This window comes from Nilaparvata lugens, chromosome 1, assembly GCF_014356525.2.
Source record: "Nilaparvata lugens isolate BPH chromosome 1, ASM1435652v1, whole genome shotgun sequence".
Classification (NCBI taxonomy): domain Eukaryota; kingdom Metazoa; phylum Arthropoda; class Insecta; order Hemiptera; family Delphacidae; genus Nilaparvata; species Nilaparvata lugens.
This window is the reverse complement of record NC_052504.1, coordinates 85,784,421-85,806,841: the sequence shown is the minus strand read 5'-3', so window position 1 is coordinate 85,806,841 and position 22,421 is coordinate 85,784,421. Positions and strand designations below refer to the sequence as shown.

General features: G+C 35.0%; 1 protein-coding gene across 7 annotated transcripts in view; it reads left to right on the top strand.

The window, feature by feature from the left end:
* LOC111044628 (protein Skeletor, isoforms B/C) overlaps positions 1-22,421 on the top strand; it is a 111,063-nt gene that overhangs the window by 41,828 nt on the left and 46,814 nt on the right. For 6 of the 7 annotated variants that reach the window (XM_039419439.1, XM_039419440.1, XM_039419438.1 and 3 more), the window contains 2 exons: positions 10,851-11,013; positions 12,662-12,921. In XM_039419439.1, coding sequence (XP_039275373.1) covers positions 10,851-11,013; positions 12,662-12,921 — 423 coding nt within the window. Of the gene's footprint in view, positions 1-10,850; positions 11,014-12,661; positions 12,922-15,448; positions 16,563-22,421 lie in introns of those variants that run through there. The other variant, XM_039419443.1, reaches the window with a different exon arrangement.

Genomic DNA, 22,421 nt, shown 5'->3' with positions numbered 1-22,421 from the left:
ATTTGATATTTTATTTTACATCTTACGTTGCCAGGTCTGGTAAGACCTATGGCAAACACTAGTTGATAAGAAACAAACAAAAGAATATTGCTTATTACATTGAAACTCAACAAATTACAAGAAAAATTAAGTATAGATTTAAGCTACAAATAATTTAATTAAATTAACAGAGAAAGGAACTGATATGCAAAGCTTGATACATATTACATGGACAATTGAGAATAAATTATGCATAACGAAGAGAACAGATGAGTATAAAGAAGTGAAGAAGAAAGGAAAAAAAAGAAAAAAGGAAAGACAGGAGGAAGAAGAATAGAATATTCATCAATAAAAAGATGATGAAGATTTGAATGAAAAGAGAATATGAAGACAATCAATCTGTCAAAAGGAATAAGTGACAGCAAGTGAAGTTGAGAAGAATAGTGCTAGAAATTGTTATCATTATCATGGATGAACAAATTATGAACTGAACGCAATTATGAGTGAACGCAAGGGGATGGAATAAAAAAGAAAGGAACAAACAGGATAATAATTCAGACCCTACCCTCGAGTAGATACATGAACAAATTTCTCTTGAAGCTTTCCAATGAATTGATTTGTAACAAATTATATGGTAAGGAATTCCAAGCACGACAGGCCGACACAAGAAAAGATGAATTGAAGATAGCCGTTCGATGGAGAGGTATTTGGAGGGTGAGCTCATGAGACCTAGTACCTCGATTAGGCTGGATGTCAGTAAGGAGCGTGAAGGAGTCCCGAAGATAGTCCGGTCCATCGCTTCTCACTATGAGCCTGTAGGTTAGAACGAGAAGAAAATACTTTCGCCGCTCCACCAACTTGAGCCACCTTAGCTCCTCGAAGAAAGGAGTGATGTGGTCATCACGCCTCACGTCAAAGATGAACCGGACGGCATAATTTAGTGACCTCTGCAACCTAGTATTCTGTTCCGCTGTGATATCGATGTAAGCCAAACAGCAATAATCCAGCAAGGGCTGGATCAATGACCTCACCAATAGAATTCTGATGCTCCTGGGCAGGAAGTTTTTGAGCCTTTTAAACTGATGCATTCCAGCGAATACACGGTTGCACAAATGAGTAGTCTGATCTCTCCAACTAAGAGTTTCATCAAGATAGATACCCAGGATTTTTAAGCACTTAGAGTAAGCCACCTGCACATCACCAACCACAATTGCAGGAATCCTATCCAACTCGATCCGGTTGAGAAGTCTGGAGAAGCCAAAAATCGAAGTCTTGGTTTTCACGGGATTAATGACAAGCTCATGAGCTGTAGCCCATTGAAGGAGGGAAGACACATTCTGATTCATATGCTCTATGCAGTTGGCAATGTTCTCTACTGATGTATGGGAATAGATGATTAGGTCATCTGCAAAGAGGTGGAAAGAACAATCCTGAAAGACCAAAGGTGCATTATTTATGAATATTGAGAAAAGTAATGGGCCAAGCACGGATCCCTGCGGTACACCCCGCGAAACCGGAGACCAAGCTGACATATTGCCCGAGTCATCACTAACAGCCTGAAAGCGACCTGAAAGGTATGATGAGAACCAGGCAACTACTGACGCAGACAAGTGGCATTGATGCTTCAACTTCCGAAGAAGTAAGAGATGTGACACATTATCAAATGCTTTTCGAAAATCAAACTGCACAAGGATTGTTACCTGTCGCTTGTCCATAGCTAACCGCAAGTCATCAGTGATGCGCACAAGAGCAGTGCTAGTACTGAAGTTGGGGCGAAAACCAGATTGGTACTTCGAAAAGAAACCCAATTCATTCAAGTGAGAATTCACCTGCATGTGCACAATTCTCTCCAGAGCCTTAGAAATCGAACACAAAATATGAATTGCTCTCCAGTCCCCAGGTTCAGTAGGGTTGCGGATTTTAGGGATAGGTCGAACAATAGAGTACTTCCATAAACAAGGGAAAACTCCGTTCTGTAGAGAAAAATTGAAAATATGAGTCAACGAGGGAAGAATAATGGGAAGAAGTTTCTTATAAAACAATATGGGAATGCCATCAATGCCTTTCGAATTTTTGCAGCTTGATAGTATTATGTGAGAAATAGTCGAAGGAATAACATAGGAGAAGTAGAACTGATTTTCTGGTGGGTCATGATTGAATTGAAGGACAGTCTGACTGACAGGATCATCGAACTCGTTAGATGTAGATTGAGAAGATTGTGCAGTAAAAAAATTGTTAAGATCATTGAGAGGAACATTTATATTTGCCTTAGACTTACTGGGATGAGCGCCCAGCCTTCGCACATTTTCCCACAAAGTGGAAGCAGAGTTGCTCTGATTAAATTGCCGATGATAGAATCTAAGCTTTGCATTTCGACAGAGTGACTTGACTCGATTACGCAAAGTCTTGAATGCATTGTAGTCGGAATTGCAGCTTGTCCTGCTAAAAGTTCTGCGTGCCCTATCACGCTCTCGTCTTGCATTCAATATTCCCGCATCAATCCACGGCTCAGGCTTATGCTTGAACTGAGAAGTCCGCAGAGGAGCATGTCTATCGAAAATCTCATGAATCATACTGTTGAATGTGATGATTTTATCGTCAATATTATCAACCTGAACAATAGAGTGCCATGGCATATTATAAGCATCAAACAAAAATCTCTCCGAATCAAAATGCTTGAAGCTTCTGTAAGAGAAGGTATAGGGTGCCTGCTGGTTATGGATCAGATTGTAAACAACAAAATCATGTCATGCATAGAAAAGCAAGGCGCCGGTTCCTGGCCATAGATGGATACATAATCAAGATCACTTACAATAGCCAAATCAAGCAACGTGTGTGAGTTAGGTAAGTGATAAGTTGGTTTGATTTTATTGAGGATATGCAGATTTAATGATTCAGCCATTGTGACAAGCTGACGTTTTTCAGAATTTTCTTTTAATAAATCAGAATTAAAGTCACCAAGTATGATTATGTGCTGATAATTATGCATTATTTCCAACAGAGCATCCTCAAGTATATTCAAACGACCCGCTTTTGGAGGTCTGTATACAATTCCAATAAGTACTCTTACTCCTCCTAAGCCAACCTCAACAAATAAAAATTCCGGTGAGTTGGAATAAGGCTGGGGGGAAGAGACAACAAGCCGTGGAGATAGGGAAGATCTAACATAAACTGCCACCCCACCCCTCGCCTTACCAATTCTGTCATTTCGTAGGAGGCAAAAGTCGGGCATATCGAATGAATTAGAGTGCAGCGATGGTTTAAGCCATGATTCGCTTATGCCGACAATATCTGGTTTTAGTACTTTATTAAATAACTCTTTGAAGTCATCAAAGTGAGCAGGTAAAGATTCGGCATTTATGTGGAATAGCTTCAGAGAAGAAGGATGACCATCCAGCAAGTGCTTCAGATCGGATACGTTCATAGGATTAATAATTAATGCCAAGACAAAAATCAAGCCCCATTTTTATGAAGAGTAAATTAACTCTGGGTGAGAATATATGAAATGATGTTATTGAAGTGTGCAGAATATCAATTGGATGATAGATGAATAATAGTTTGATTAAATGATGACTAATAATGATATAATGAATAAAATACATTGCAGTAAGTGAATTACTCAAATTATCCATCCGTGAATTTCAGACCAATCTATTAATCTCTTAAACTCTCGAATAAACTATAAAAGCTACAGTAGAATGGATTAATTTAACAGGATAAATATAAATATAGAAGAATACCCATTGCAAATTCCAAAAAAGAAATGAGAATAATATAGAGATTCATTTAGAAACAGTTTGTTTTGATAGCGTAGGAATCCATTGAGATCGGTTTTTCAAAAATTGAAATAAAATAAAATTACATTCTCTGCAGAGATCAATAACCAGAGATGCGAGAAAATATACAAATAGAAATATAAATAAGCAATAAGTAGGCTACTATACGAAGTACTGAATTAAGTACTATACGGTACAATAAAATCACAATATGAGTGTATAACCAACTAATCATAGAAGATTCAACACTCGGTTTCAATCAATTCAGTCTTTTTAACCTGAAAAGAAAATCGAAAAGAACAAAATAATAAAAATGAAAATAAGAATCAGTCCGTTGCAACAAACGAGGAATAAAATAACAAGCCAGTTCCAATTTAAATAATATCAATCAAATCATGAGAGTATCCAGTTGACAGTGGTACACATCACAAGGAGGCTGGGTCGGAAGCTGCACACAGGTCGCTAAGATTGGCGACAGATCGCCGTCCATCCTCACCAACGTACATCACCCGGCCGTCACTGGTCCACACGTTTTTCACGCCGTATGTGTCCACTGTTTGTCTATAGAGCGCAACACGTCGCCTCGTGAGGTCCTCACGCATGAGAACGCCTGAGCCTTTCAGCTTACTCTTGTTGGAAAAGACAAGGCTACGAGCTCTGTAGCTTACGAATTTCACAATAATTGGGCGAGGTCGATTTATATCGGGATTCACACGACCTACTCGATGCGATCTGTCGATTAATTGGAGATCAAACTGAAGTCCCATTTTATTTTTAAATACATCAAGAACCAAACTGTCAGTGTTCTCATTGGGATCCTCGGCTATACCGAACACTCTCACATTATTTCGCCTATGGTATTGCTCTAGATTGTCCAGGGCGTCATCACTCGAAGTTACATTGTTTGCGGGTTTACGTTTCAAAACATCAAGTTCTTTTCTTAGATCACCCACTTCAGTCCTAAGAACATTAATTTCAGTCTGCATAGTAGAAATTTTAGCGTCAATAATGGGTGCAAGTTTATCAGCTAATTTCTGCAACAAGGAGTCGTCGATTAGAGCTGTAGTTACAGCTACTTTTATCGCCTCAAATACAGCAGGAGAGATGTTGAAAGTATTATCAGCTGATAAGGAGCGCTTGATAGCGTTTGGAGTTGTAGGAGTGACAGAGTCCACCCGCTTATCGCTAGCCTTACCTCGGTTGATGGCAGCTCTAGTTTTAGGCGAGTTAGGCGACATGTTGTTTACTCACTATTCAGCACTGTAAAACTCACTACTAAAGAAATGATGAGATAAATGGAACGAACAGCACTACTTGTACACTTCCACCAAATTTCAATAAAATAGCTTCAGAAATACCCAGTCAAATAGCAAACTTAAAGGAGCTTGAAAATATTACGTCTACTCTGTGTTCATTATCGACTCGACGAAAGAGAGAGATATAAAATAATAGAATAGACCAGGGTGAATCAGTGATACACACTACTTTGTCATAAATTCATATTATCATCATTCCATTAGCGTTTTTAAATATTATATTCATTCACATATACGAGTTAGTCTTATATCGGTAGAGAGAGATATAAAATAATAGAATAGACCAGGGTGAATCAGTGATACACACTACTTGTCATAAATTCATATATCATCATTCCATTAGCGTTTTTAAATATTATATTCATTCACATATACGAGTTAGTCTTATATCGTAGAGAGAGATATAAAATAATAGAATAGACCAGGGTGAATCAGTGATACACACTACTTTGTCATAAATTCATATTATCATCATTCCATTAGCGTTTTTAAATATTATATTCATTCACATATACGAGTTAGTCTTATATCGGTAGAGAGAGATATAAAATAATAGAATAGACCAGGGTGAATCAGTGATACACACTACTTTGTCATAAATTCATATTATCATCATTCCTTAGCGTTTTTAAATATTATATTCATTCACATATACGAGTTAGTCTTATATCGGTAGAGAGAGATATAAAATAATAGAATAGACCAGGGTGAATCAGTGATACACACTACTTTGTCATAAATTCATATTATCATCATTCCATTAGCGTTTTTAAATATTATATTCATTCACATATACGAGTTAGTCTTATATCGGTAGAGAGAGATATAAAATAATAGAATAGACCAGGGTGAATCAGTGATACACACTACTTTGCCATATTCATATGATCATCATTTCAGTAGAGTTTTTATATACATTCATTCACATATACGAGATGAATGTAAATGAATGTACCGTATCTTGAACCGACTCCAGGCCTTTCATGCAAATCCCAAATAAATCATACACATTTGTATAACTGAAATTGTATTCACTCATTTATACGAGTGATATTTGTGTGACTGTGATCTGTTATTGGGTGTGAAAAGTAGAGAATAATTGATAGACTAAGCAACTAAGCCTTCTACCGAAACCCCTGAGAGAAGCTGTTTCGAGTGCCATCAACTTCGTCTCTCAATCATTAATGATTTGTAGAATATTAAAGAAGAAAGAAGTAAACTTATTCCTGTGATAAGTCATGTACATGATTATTCAATTGGAAACGACTAGTTGAAGAAATCCATAAACATCTGCAGAGAAAACTACTATTACTTCTATTACAAAGTTATCTCACTATTATTGACCGAGCGAAGTGAGGTCTAAGATTCAAGTCGACGGTTTTTGCATTTCTGTTTATGTTTATATGTTGCGCATTTACGGCGAAACGCGGTAATAGATTTTCATGAAATTTGACAGGTATGTTTCTTTTTAAATTGCGCGTCGACCTATATACAAGTGTTTTGAAAATTTTGCATTTCAAGGATAATATAAAAGGAAGAAGGAGTGTCCTTCATACGCCAATATTAGAGTAAAATTCAGACTATAGAATATTCATCATAAATCAGCTGTCGAGTGGAATACAAATTGCATGCAATTCAATATCTCAATGTAACTTAGTGAAAAAACAGCTGTTGTGTGGACTATTAATTGCATGCAGTGAGGCATGCAATGATAATTGATAAATAGAAGTAGCGTAGTATTTTTCTCCCGACTTTTCTGTTCTTTCAACTCGGTAAGCTTTTGATGATACTGTAGTAGCATAGTTGTTTACAACAAACTATTAGCATTCTAATGATAATAATTATAATTAATATTAATAATTCCTGTCGATACTTTGGAAACAGTCATTAGTTGTTTACACACCGATATCTCGCCGACACGTCAGGACAGGTCTACTCTGATGGAGGCTGTAGTTTTCAACTGCGCGAGGTCTACTGTTCACAGAACTACTAGTTTTATTTCATAAAATTACTATTTTTTTCTTATCATTTTACTGGTGTGGTAGGATTTTATTTGAAACCAGCGAAGCCAGCTGGACTAAAGATTCATTCAATGGCAATAGCAAGTCAAGTTCTGTTTCTTGTAATAACGTATGAATATGATTTTCTTCATTTCAATAAATAATGTTATAATACTACTTTTCAAATGCGTGTAAGTTCATTTAATATAATACGGTGCAGCCTTCTTTTCCTTCGACTTCACATGACATACGTTGAAATCGTCTATGAGATTGTTTTATTGTCATCTGTCATTTCATGATAAATTTCAAATATAACCTGCCACTCAACTAACAAATTCTACTCAAATTAGAAATACAGTATTTCAATTTTTTCAATAGACAACATAGTTTACTTCTTACAGACATGTCTTATAACCTTTGATTAAAAATCAGTGAACTATTACGTTGATGAATCGATCATTAACGAACCATGACCTAGTACAGTTCTTGTAAAAACTAACGTAACGCAACACTAATTTAAGATAGTAATAATTTAGCAAAAAGTCGTTGAACTGCTCAATTATGCCACTAGGCCTAGCACCTAGGCCTTGCTTGTTTGGTCAGATCGTAATCTCAGAGCCGATAACTGGTTTGACAAGTCTCTCTCAAGTCTGTGCAGCATAAAAGTTGAAATGCCAATTCGTAATGATGGGTTCAGCTCGGTGTTCATGCTCAGAATGCATTTAATTATTATTCAAATACAGTACCACTTTACTGCTGGCTATCATGATCTGGATAATATTTCAATCGTGAAGGTTTTGGAAATGGAAAAATTACGCGTTCAACGTTCCATTTTTTCTTTAATATCATTAGCTTGCATGTAGCTTGAAGCATAAATCGACACCACTTATTCCATTATTTGAAGATGATGATAAATAGTAAATGATTATAAAAAAGTAATACTGTATGTGAAAAATATTTCTCATTATGATGTAATGTTTAACTTTGTAATATATAATAACCTCCTCTCCTTATGAAATGTGTCTTATGGCCTGGTGCCCAGGAGTTGAGGCTTGAGCAAATTTGCTGAGTTATTTATATACCTACATAAAAAATGACATTGTGTTTTCTCAAGTAGAGGCATTTTCCTTAAATTTATGACTGCAGAATACATTTACGCACAGATATTTATTTATTTATTCAATCATTCAGAATTATACAACTTACAGAAAAGTACCACAGGTTAACTTACGTCCAAAACGGTTCCAATTCTAATTTATACAATAGTCCAAATGTAGATATGAGCTTAGCATAGTCCCACCTTGTGTGGGACTCTCAATTCTGAGAGTCAATTGGGACCAAAATGAGCTGAGAGTCAGCCATGCATGAGACATTCAACACTATCGTGCGTCCCCGGAATAGCCACTCTCGACACTGAATGAATAGGTACGGTACGGTACCCACTAAACTGCATAATTATAATAGTATTCCTCAAGAGAAAGACTGGATTTCTCATAGCATGCTTTTGTGATAATTTCACTTCACTTATCATATAATTTAGTGGTAATTTCATTCAAGTGATGAAATTCAATTTAAGTGACATTTAAGTGATCACTTATGGTGTATGCCATCTAGAGTACAGATAACCTACATCCTCCCATGTTAATGAGTCACCATGGTGAAGAGGTGTCTCTTCTCACCATAAGGCTGTGCACAAGGCTTCAAGAAACTCTCCACCAGTGACCCAACCCACTCCTGCATCCTAACAACTGCAAATCAAATCACTCACGCAAGTTCTCTACTCCTGCAAGTCACATCTACTCAACTCAAATCACCCCAACTAAAATTAACCCAACTCAACTGAACTCACCTCAAAACTCAAATTACCTCAACTTGAATCAAATCACTCTTACAACTTTACTAAAAACATATCTCCTGCAAATAAACTCAAGTCAAGACCTAAATACCATATTGATTTATTTATTTATACATTGATAAATACAATATCATTCTCAACTATGAATGATTGGGAAAGGAACAACAGGCTTAAAGCCCAAAACTGTATCTTTCCCAAATTTAGATAGAAATTGTCCAAAAATAGGTTATGTTTACACTTTATGATTTTCATATTTATTAAATAAATATATTTTATTTATTTATATATTCGTGAATACAATCACAAATCATACGAAAATGATTATTCTTCCCAGTTGTACATTCGGCACCGTTTGACAGCACCCTCCCTTCTAATCTAATTTCTACGAACTATGATCCAAATACAAGTCAACATATCAAACAGATCAATAAAAACTGTCAGCATTTATTAAATGAGAAGTGTTGATATTATTAATAAAAAGTTATGACTTATCAAATTGAATCTAAATGTAGACGAATTTCGGTCTTCTTTTCCCTTAGAATATAAATAAAAATAGAAATCCAAGTACCCTTTTAAAATTGTTTACCCACTACATGTTTCGGCTATATGATGTCATTATCTTGATACTCACAACAATAGAAATCTAAGATCGGAACATGTTGTGAGTAAACAATTTTAAGAGGGTACTTAGATTTCTATTGTTGTGAACAAGAGTAAACAATTTTAAAAGGGTACCTAGTCTCATTTATATTATGTATTTCGGTTTATTTAAGTGTCAAGTTCTATTCAAGTCCTATATCATAGATGAAACTCTTTGTTATCATATTCCTTTCCCAATCAAATTTTAACTTTGATGTCAAGGATATAGTGATAACTTTTCGAATTTTCGGCATGAATGCAAAACAATGATGTTAATGAATGCTGACAGTTGAAAGTGAATCTCACTGTATTGGTTTTACTTTCCTTGCCCTATTACCATAGTTAAGGAAAGTATTGCTTTCCAAAAAAATTTAAGGTACCCTAATTTCATGTTTTCTATACGTTAATTACTTTCCTTGCCCAATTACCATAGGTAAGGAAAGTATTGCTTTCCGAAAAAAATTAAGGTACCCCAATTTCTAAATTTCTATACGTTTCAAGGTCCCCTGAGTCCGAAAAATTGGTTTTTGGGTATTGGTCTGTATGTGTGTGTGTGTGTGTGTATGAGTGTATGTGCGTCTGTGTACACGATATCTCATCTCCCAGTTAGGGTCCTATACACTATAAGGATCCGACACGAACAATTTCGATCAAATGCAATCCAAGATGGCGGCTAAAATGGCGAAAATGTTGTCAAAAACAGGGTTTTTCGCGATTTTCTCGAAAACGGCTTCAACGATTTTGATCAAACTCATACCTGAAATAGTCATTGATAAGCTCTATCAACTGCAACAAGTTCTATATCTGTAAAAATTTCAGGAGCTTCACCCCATCTATGCAAAGTTTGATTTTGGATTCTCAATTATCAGCCTTCATATACAATTTAAACGAAAAATTTCAAGTGGAAAAGATTGAGCATGAAATTTCTGCAATTAATGTCCAGTAACATTTCCACCTAAAATTGAAAATAAGCTTGAAATTCGAGAAAATGTGATTATTAAATTGCAAACTGTTGGCAACTGTAGGTTCTATTAAATCATTCACTACGAAGAGATAGCAGACCTTGTGTGTTTTCAGCGTTATTGACCTATCACCAGCTGTCTCATATCTTTGAGTAGTAGACTTGTGATGCGCGAGTACACTAGCGTCAGGTGATCAATTTTCATAACGGCAAGGAAAGTTGTGTGAGTGCACCACACCAGATTTTTTTGATTGCAGATGAAATATATCCCTGAATTTATCCAAACATTTTCACCATCGTTTTGTTTCTATTTTGTGATTACAGGTAAATTTCGGCGATGTAAAAATTCCGAAGAATCTGGACGTGCCGAAGCCGCAGAAGTTGGCCGGACTATCGGGTGTGCACTCCGTCTCATCCGACCCGATCGTAGTGGTTGACGCCCAAACCCTGCTTGTGCCTTCATTCTCATACGATGGAGAAGCTCCAGGTCAGTTCATTACCGATTACATTCATCTAATTTTCTAGTGAAAATTCTCCGTTGTCCATTTTGTAACTTCAGATAGTGTCCCTACTGAATGATTCGACCAATTAATAGAATAAAATTGATTTATTGTCCATTTTATAATTTGAAGTTATTGTTTATAATGTCAACTTAATCCAGACAGACAAATACAATAAAATTAATTCATTTTCCATTCTATAATTTAAATCATTGTCTATACTGATAACTTAGTCGAGGGACACATTTTCCACATTTTGTAAAGATTTTCTCAATCCATTAATGCTCGTTACCAATCGCTATTGTTTGCTGATGGTTCGAGGATAAAAGATGTCAAACAAATGATTTATCTATCACTTATTATTACTGGACCATCATTACCTAATATATTAATATTCTTTTCTTTTTTCAACTATGTCATTATTACCATTTTGAACAGGGTCGGATTGGGTCTGGCGCTTTCTCCCTTATTCATTTTATCTCGCTAATCATCCCATATCCTTCCTTCCTGTCTCTCCACTTTGTCCTTGGTTTCCCTCGCTTTCTTACGCCATCAATTCAATTTTAATTTTATTGCCATTTTAAAATCAATGCAATACAAGTTTTGTCTAGTACATATTCTTCAGTACATAAATTAATATAACAAAATAATGCTTGAGATGAATAGAATGAAATTGAAAAGTCACCTACGACCAAAATAAATAGACACCTGACTATTCTGATAAATTAAATTTTATGTAAATCGTGAAATTTTACAGAGTTTTTGTTTGAGAAATTCTGATCCAAGCTATGGATGTGTAATAAATTATATTTCAAGTTTTTTCTATTCAAATTCATGTTCATTCATTCGCCATAAAAACATTTAGGACATCTAATCTAAACTCATAAAAGCTGATAAATCAAATCAAGTTTTATTCAATGATACCACTTACTTACATGACAAATTCCGTTACACAAATGATATTACAGATCATTGAATACAATAATATTTGCTTAAGAAAAATCTTGTTTGCAAACAGGAGTGAAATACATTCAGAACTCAACTAAAAATGCTTATCTATAAACTCAAATGAAAATACTTATCTTAATTGAATACATCTCCAACAGCTCTCTTGTGAAAACTTAAACTCATAAATACATGAACAAGTGAACAAGTATTAAGCATGTTGAGCAAGTACTATACCATGTGTCTTTAAGTATAGAATACAACTTTATAAAAAAACTTCACTTATATGGGCTACTTTTGTACAAATTAATAAAAACAATAAAAACTTGTAGTACCCTTTATTATTAAAAACTTTAAAATATTTTAACAACCGACTAGTTTCAAGTTTTCAAGTTTAAGCTCATTTTCATTACTACTAAGTTTTTATTGTTTTTATTAATGCAGCTCTAATTTAATAAACATATCAAAATATTAATAAGTAAATTAATGAAAGTATGGATATCCATCACACAGCATTGCCTTCATAACCACACTCAAAGATAATCATAAACAATAGATAATTCATGCTTTTTCATTATGATCGATTGATTGACAGCATTGCCTCCATAGTGTAGTTACAAAGATAATCATAAACAATAGATAATTCATGATGATCGATTGATTGATGATCTGTCTTTGGTTGGCTTGCAGACGCCAAGTTCTGGGTGGGCCGCGGCAACAAGCCGAGCCCGGCAGGCGTCCGTGTGCCAGACGAGAACGGCAAGGAGGTGCCACTGCGACGCTACTCGCGCAAAACACTTGTGCTCACTCTGCCCGGCGACCTGACCGTCTTCGACATCGGCCACTTTGGCGTCTGGTGCGAGGCGTTCACTGTCGACTTTGGACACATTCAGATTGGGCGCAGTCTCAACGTGCCGCCTTCCTTGAAGATGCTTGGTGTCTCTCCACAGGTACGCTACTATTGATAACAGATTGTTGCTTGGTCATTCACTCTGCTGCTGCTGCTATGATTCAAATACACTGCTTCCAAAATTATGTCTGTTACACTTGATATTTTTTATTCCTCCACCTTGTTCCTTGATTTATTCCTTTGCTTCCTAATCTAGTCTCACCTAATCAAACCAAATCCAACTAAATCTAATCCAATGAAGACCAACCTAACCTCATCAGTTTCAACATACCACCTTCTTTGAAAATGCTCGGTGTCTCCCGACAGGTACGCTACTATTGATAATATATTGTTGCTTGATGATATCACACTCTGCTGCTACTATGATTCAAATACACTGCTTCTCAAAATGTTTGTAACCTTCTATATTTTTTATTCCATTCCTTTACCATGTTCCTTGTTTTTTATTTCTTAGCAAACCTAACCTAACAAAGTCTAACCTAACCTAATCAGTCTCAACATACCACCTTCTTTGAAGATGCTCAGTGTCTCCCCACAGGTACACTACCATTCATAATAGATTGTTGCTTAGTTATATCACTCTGCTGCTATGACATAGCAACATTGCTTCCAAAATAATGTTTGTAACCTGTGATATTTTGTATTCCTATCCCTTTATCTTGTTCCTGATACTAATTTTTTTCTATTCTATCCTAACCTAATCTTATTCAACCTAACCAAACCTTAATCTATTCTTAGCTAATTCAACCGAACCAATACCATCCAGCCCAACCTAATCCATCCACATTCAACTTGACCTATTTTTACTTAACCTGACCCAACCATACTTAACTTAACCTAACCTCAAACTTGATTGATGTTATCACCCTTCTGTCATGATACAGATACACTGCGCCTAGAATAATACATACTTGTTACCTTCAATATTAATTGTTCTTAATCCATACTTCCTTTCCTCTTTCCATAGTTTTGCCTTTGATTCCTCAACTAATCTAACCTCAATACATACCGTCACTATTGTAGATTTCATTGGTGTCTCGCTGCAAATATGCTACTATTAAGATAGATAGTTGCTTTGTGCCATGATACACTTCTAAATACACTTCTAGTCATGGACATGTTTTAAATACACAGAGTAATATTTTTGTAACCTTTGATATTCATTCCCAAATCTATTCAATCTTTCCTTTCCTTTGTTCCTATACCTAATCACGAAATCCCTTTCATATTTTATGTCACTTGATTGATTCTTCATAAACTGCTTCATAATATCACTATGCTGCTGCTATGGTTCGAATACACTGAATACTATTTTTCCCCATACCGGTATTCACTATTCAATGAGGTTTTTCATATTATTCAACCACATTACCTTTTAGTAAATAGTACTTCTAGGGAATGATCTATACACATAGTAACTCTTGTATTTTCGTCTAAAACTGTGTAATTTACCACCCACCAGTTTGAATATTGCACTTCTCATGATATATTTTTTTAATTTTGCTTATTGCTTTGACTTGTTGCTTGGATGCTGAATGGCAGAATGAAAAGCAATTTTTTAGGCTTACAGTGACCATTTTTTCTTGTATACTTGATATTCAAATCCATGCAACTCATGCTATATCATCTCAGTTTTAAACGGTTTGACTGGATAATGGAGCAGCTTTGACTTCACATTATGTGATTTGCCATAAATTTTCAATTAGGGAAATCATATTCTACTTTTTTCAAATGAGGAAAGACGAAAATGATTCTTAGGTGTTTTGTAAAAATAAATCGAGCTTATCATTGAATTATCAGTGATAACGTTCTAAATAATTTACAAACATTAAATTATGAAACTCACCATACATGAATATTTACTATATTTAAAGGCTCAAACTGTTCTTCTGCTCTATTCTGTACATATAGGAGAGTTTTGAAGAGCTCCTTTTAATTGAAATTAAGATGCAATTTAGGGAATGAATTTGCTTGCTACCAATATAAAAATTGCTTCCAAAACCGATCCACTTATTATCTATTTAATATCTCATCCTAAATACATTGAAATGAGAAGAAAACTGCTGTTTTTCAACCAAAAGAACTTCCTTTTCTAAAACTCATACAAGCTCCAACATAGAAAGAAATGCCACTTTTCAATCTACATATACATGATAAGATAGTGTTAATCGGCAAGGAAAATAGTTGGTTATTATTGTAGGAAATCAAAAGGGAATAATGAGGCTATTCTTGTTATATTTTCAAACAATGACAATTTTCATAACAATGATGTCATCAGGTTTCATAAAATGTGTGGTATCAAGATAATCAAATGATTTGTCAAATGATACATGATTTGGTAGGGAATTTAAAAGGTGAACAGAAATGAAACATGTTTTGCAGCTATTTGTTCTGTCTTAACTTGCTTGGAATGCAAATCGCGTTTGTAAATGTTGTGTCCGGGAATGAATGGTGGTGCATTGTTGGAGGAGGGCCGTTGGATGTGGATAGTGAGAGAAAGGGAGGGAGAACGTGCAAGAGAGAGCAGAGCACTCATCGATCGTCTTTCTTTTTCTGACCTGTTGCAGAAAAGGTCTCGCTCGCTTCCACAGCAATCCACGGCCCTCCAACAACAGCTAGACCTGCAGGAGACTAAAGACACACTTGCAAGACCTGATCTCTACCAGGAGAAAAACAGTCAGCTGGCCATCAAGCCCACCACCTACAGGCCTCAGCTGCTGCTACTGCCTCACCACGATCACCGCTTCAGTCAGAAGCGCACTGAGGGATATCTGCCACTAGGTGGCCTGGCCAATCCACCCCAGTGGCCATCCATTGGTGGACAGCCACCTGCTGCCAACCAGTGGCCACTAAACGGTGGCCAGCCACCTCTAGAAGATGATTCTGTGCAAATTGTGCCATCGATTTCGCTGACACCGCAGGCAGTGCTACCAGGCTACCAAGTGGCTCAGTCTCGCCTGCAGACAGATACTGTGCAACAAGTCGCTACAGCATCACCATCTCCTTTGGGATTTTTGCAACAGAATGTTGCGCCTGCTGATTACTACAAAGCACAGATTCTGCAGCAACCGCCAGTTGGAGATGAGCAACCCGTTTCAGGGTTCATACAGCAACAGTCTGCAGGATTCTTGCAGCAACATCAACAATCTGCAGGATTCTTGCAACAGCAACAACAATTGCAGGACTCTCAGCAGCTAACTGCAGACTTTTTGCAGCAGCAATCATCAGAACTCCCTCAACAACAGCAGACTGGATCACTGCAACATCAACAACAACAACTTCCTGGAACAGGTGATTTCTCTCAGCAGGACTATGAACGTCAGCAACAGCAAGTGCTCTCTCAACAATCGGCCAATCAGAACTACCAAATTGTCAATGCTCTGCCCCAAAATTTCCAAGGAAGGTCGTTCAGTAGGTTCATCATCAATGGAGGTTCTCAGCCAGTCGACTCGCTTGTTCAGTATTAGATGATTATTTATTTTGTATTAATATTTTTGTAATCAGTGATGATGGTTTCCAAAACAAGTAATGAGGATCACAGTAAGGCCGTAACTGAAACAAGTAATGAGAATTACAAATAATCAACAAAGAAAGCACAGTAAGATTAAAATAACACACCGAAAAATTCACTGATATTTGAGAGTTCACTCACAAATCAAAACAATGTTATTCAAGAACAAATTATCAACAGTAATTTTTGGTATTTGGTTTTTTGTATAGAAATTGTTTAAACAAACAAATTTTCATAGATTCTATACTCCAACCAGGCCATCATGATGTGTCATAACTAATTTAATTACAAGCTTTAGGTTGTTATCTGCAAAAATACTTCTATATTAATTATGTGAAAATAATCTAATCTTGTATAATGATAAGCATCATTCTCAGCTTCAAAAATTGCTTAAATATTCTTAACTATTTTTAAAATTCTCATTTAATACCGTCCTTTGAAACTAGGACCAATCATAATTCTTATTTTCAACAAGCACACGCACCCGATTCCTAGGTACAGTAGCTATCACCCTTCAGTATTATCACAGAGAAAACATGTATAGCCTACTAATTTCTCTATTCGTATTCTATAGTTTATTTAAGTCAAAAATATAATTTAAGCTAAATTGGTTTATATTTACACTTTATTCGGAAATGCTTCTCGAAATGCATAGCATGACCTTAAATTTAATCAATAAGCTATAGAAGTCTACATGGCTTGAGTCTCTAGGATAATTTTTCACATGAAGGAGTAAGCTATCATTTTTCATCAATAAACTCCTCATTATTCTCATCTGTGGTACCGGGAGAAATTTGTACATCATTTTCATTAGTTGTAATCCAGTCAAGTCGTCTGATATGAATAATACATAAAACATTCTCATTGCACTAGATAGTTGGATCTTCAGCGGTTTTTTCCCAGCATTAACAAGCAATTATCAGCAATCGTATAGTATGGATTCAAGTGGTACACTGCACAGACAGACTAGCAATACAAGTGAAAGTTTGTTCTTATGTCATTCGGGAAAGGTCAGCCCGATGAACAAGAAATGAGTGATCTGCACAAAACCGATGTTATTAGACGACTTCTTTCTTGAGAGTTTCACACCATTTTTCATCCTCACATTGTTCTAATAGATGCTTTTCTGTTATGCTTCGTTCAACCTGCGAAATCAATCCATCAATCTTGTCATCGGCCTCCCGGTGAAGTATGAAGAGTAGTTTATTCTTTCCATGTCTAATTTCTTCATGAATCTTCTTCATGAATCATAGAATTTTTCTTAGATGAGAAACATGTTTTTCACAGTGTTCCTATAGATGTTTATGATTTGGATGACTACCAACAAAAATTTTAGGATTTGATTCAGCTAAACTCAAATTTAATTCTAATTATTCAAGTTTGCGAAAAATGTTTATCACTTGAGGAAAGCTCCTAAAATTCAGTTGATTATTTGTTATGTTGACAGAGTCTCTTTGACTGCCAGGCAATTCTATATACGAGTTGTTGAAAGAATCTATTTTGTTTTTTAGTTAGATGGTATCTCAATGGGTTTTTTAACAAGTTTCTGATTAACTAGTATTCAAATCAAATCATATTTTATTTCTCCATAATAACAAAACTAATACAATAAAAATAATAATACATAATGCAAAGTTGATAAGTTAATACAAAGTTGATTCCTGATTCTTCAAAGCATTGAAGATTTTCATACGCAAAGCTTCTAATTAAAATGATTAATGAGACATTTTTTTGAAAAATCAATTGTTTAATTCTTGAACAAACTTCTAATTAACCAGTATTGGAGATCTTAATACTCAAATAAAAGCTATGTGAGAAGAGGTCATACTATTTACCTTGATCTTGGGTTGTCTTCTGGAATTATTCTGGATAATTCACTTCATAGCGTATTCCAAATTTCATTCAGTCATTTCTTATCATCCAATCATTATAATACTCCCACAATTGAAGACGATTTAATTAATAGATGAATTCTATGAAATAATTGTTCCGTTAAAGGCTTTGAAGTCTTTCCTCTAAAAACAATTAAGTTGAACTGCTCTAATATAGATTAAATCTAATAACTAATTCCAGACCAATAACTTTTAATAACCGTCTTCTGAAGTAATTATTTGAATGCCCTTGAAAGGCTATTTCGGTTTACTCAGGTATTCTTCAAATTGATTTCCTTTTAATGCTGTATTTTAGAAAGCAATGCCCAATCGAGCGAGTGAAAGTGAAGGAAAAGAGAGCTATTAAAAACTAGATGAATGGAAATACTGAATTTTGATTAGAGTCGTTGATTAGTTGAAATCTTGATAAAACGTCTATTGAAAAATTGGTCTCACAAGATTGATTTTCGGTGGTCATTATAGCTAATAGCCTTTGAATTGTGAAGGTAATCATGTGATTGATGGTACCAATGAGACTTTTTTCGGAGGTATTTTGGGGATCAATCAGTTATTAGTGTTCATACAGTGAGATTCAGTTAAGACTGTCAGCATTGCTTGAATGGGGAAGCTTTTATGTTGTTTAGAAGGAATCCTGACAGTTTAAAGTCAATGATTTTAAATAATTCTGACAGTTTAGTGAATCACACTGTACACGATTAAAAGAAGTAAAAACCTGTATTAGAGTTCATAATAGGGCCTATATCTCGAAAATTACATCCAAAATTCTCAAATATAATATGCTACATTAAAATATAGGAAAAATATATTCAATCAACGTTATCATATCTAATAGGGTAATAATTTAAATTTGTCCTGAAATTTGTCACTGTTTGATTGAAATCAATCGTTGTATCAATAATAGAATATCAATTGATTGATAGAATACATTTTTATTGTCATATGAGGAATTTGAATTCTCAAGAAGACAATTATCCCGAAATATGTCAGTTTAGTTAACTCGGATATTTTGACAGTATTATTCGAAACGTTTATAATTTTATATATACCGTACAACCAACTTCATCACAGATGTACCAATGCTTATTGATCTCACAATAATATTCCTCATCTATTCAATTTTAATCTTATTCAGATCTTTATCTCTTCATAAAATGAATTCAATTTCCATACCATTCAAAAAATAGGATATGATAAACCTATTCTACTATCCTACTATTGGTTAACAAGAAATAGGATTTGGGCACAATTCTGAAACCTAACGCCTACTTTTGACAAGGGGTGGAGCTAGCTCCCTCGTCCAATCAAAGCGCTTGTATTCAGCCAATAGCGTCGGCTCAGTCAGCCAATTGAAAACAAGCCGGCTGCTTTACAAAATGGCGATCAGCTTTGTATATTCCATACGCAACACTGATTCAAATGTTTATGCTTGAGGCTGTGCAAAGGCTAAAATTAAACTTTCCATTGGTGATATTTTTCCAAGTTTTTCGATTAGTATACTATCAAGCTATCAAAATTAAAAAGTTTTCTCAGGAAAACATTTTTTTTTTTGATCATTACTTTTTGAGATATGAGCGACTGAAGTTTAAATTTTTGTGCCAGAACATTTCAAGTTCGGTGAGAGATAAATCCATGAGATTCTATGGATTGATTCTTCATAGCATTGTTGATCTAATAAAATAAAGATTTTCTGAAAATATCAATTTTTGAGAAAGTTATTCAATTTACCAGAGATGACCGAAAATAACTCAACTAAAAGTTATTTTTGGTCATTTTTAGTAAATTGGATAACTTTCTCAGAAAATGATATTTTTAGAAAATTTTTGTTTTATTTGATCAACAATATCATGAAGAATCTATCCTTAAAATATCATGGTTGTATCTTTCACCGAACTTGAAATGTTCTGGCACAAAAATTTAAACTATAGGCGCTCATATCTCAAAAAGTAATGATCGAAAAAAAATTTTTCCTAAGAAAACTTTTTAATTTTGATAGCTTGATAGTATACTAATCGAAAAACTTGGAAAAATATCACCAGTGGAAAGCTTATTTCTAGCCTTTACACAGCCTTAAATAGACGTGTGAAATATTCCTTTAACTTACTAATACTGTAATAAATACTGTCATCATCATTCATGTAGATTTCCCATCAATTCGTTTTAATCCAGTTGGAAATCTATGGTTACAGTTTAAATTCAAGATGACCGAAATTTTTATTGTAGATTAGAAAAAGCCAATGCTCCGACTCTCGCATTTTGATTGGTCAGACCTCAGGCGTTGCTCCATTGTGTCCTAGTTCCTATAGGATGCTCACTTCTTTCTGGATTGAATAAGTTTTCAAATAATCTTGAATCTTGACTACCTAATATTTTCGTTTCTTTTGATAAATTGGTTATAACTATCTTCTGTCTCTACCTACTCTACTATACTCCACAAGGACTCTCAGACCTACTAGATACCCTTCATTTCTGATCGTTTACTCAACTTCATTTCCAATTTTCGAAACATTTCTCTGGAATCGTGCCATGAATAAAAAATTAATAACGAAGTTCATTGCTTTCTGGGTGTTGAAACTGAAACGAAAAGCAGAACGATTTGAAATCGATGCGGCTTCGTGATCAAATAATGGCCATCATTATAAAGATAAACAAGTTTAAATGCTGAAGAAGAGGAGAAAAATTTTACTGTAGTAAAGCTCTTAATCTGCCATTCATCCTCCCATTTTTAAACCGTATCGTGCGTTAGTGTAGGTGTAGAAGGTGTAGGCGTGTCTGCGTACACGTTTTTTTATTTTGTAAAATGCTCATAATGCCTGGATCAGGAGAGGGTTAGTGGTCGGGGGGGGGGGGGGGTGAAGGGGTAGCAACTCCACTCTCGCTTTCACTATTACGAAACTCGCATTTGACCTCTGACCCTTTATAACGATCACACATACGTGTGGGTTGCTGCAGCTTGCAGCTCACGTGTGTGAATTATTGTTGATTTCGGTTCTAAGCTCTGTGAGAAAAAATGGATTTATAGTTCTCGTTGAATAATGGTTTCGTATGCTTTGTTTGAACTCTGAGTACGTATCCTTTTTTCATCTTTGTTCAATAATGATTCTGTTTGAACTCGGATTCTCCTTTGTCTTCTTCATCTCACGTGGTTTCTTATCTTTCTTATCCTCTGTTTTGTCTTATTCTTCCTTCTCTTCAGTCTGCTTTCTTCTTTTCTATCTCTTCTCTTCCTATTTTTCTCCCCTGCTTTTATTCCTCATCCTTTTCCTAGTTGTACTTCTTCTGTTCCCTATTCTCACTTTCTTAATGGAATTTGCTTCGTTAAAACTACTTCGAAATGTGTGAAATTCTTTGTAAATGTATGAGGTCGATACTTATTTCCAGTTACAAATAATGCAGTATTCTCTTGATTCCCACTGGTGACAAATCCAATATTCTCTTGAATTCCTACTGGTTTGACTTATGATACAATTTTTCTGTTGATTGTAGTAGGGTTGATTATGCTCATCAATCAACTCCTTAAATTTATTGATGTTTTCCAAATTCATAAACCTTCAATCAATTAAACCCTAATCATAAACCTTTTATCAATTTGATGATAACCTCGACACATATATTATATAGTGAGGTATCATTTTAAAAGCTTTTAATATTGTTATATTATTGGAAACTTATGAGAAAATGATATGTAATGTTCCTGAATTTATTCAGGCTGACGTTTGGAGAATATGAGTTGGTAGAATATTAATCTGAAATCAAAAGTACAAACACAAACAGTCTTTGCCTAAATATTGCTACAGATACTACTGTTTCTATATCTATATTTTCAACAGTAGACTTTAGATCATATCAAAACCCACCTAAAAGTACCCGCCTTCTAATGAAGTGAAATTGATTATTTCCGTTTGAATTTGTACTTATATGATAATGATGATTTTGACAAATAATCTGTCAGTTCCTGTTTAATCCACTCCGCATAAGGAAGTAAGAGTTTGTCAATTATGTTAAAATAATATTCAAAACAGTGAAACTTTCTAGAAAACTATCCCAAATCCATTAAGGAACTGGTTTTTAATAACAACAAAAACTAATGCATTTCGACGGTGACAAGACACCGTAAATATTTGACTCCTACATTTTTCC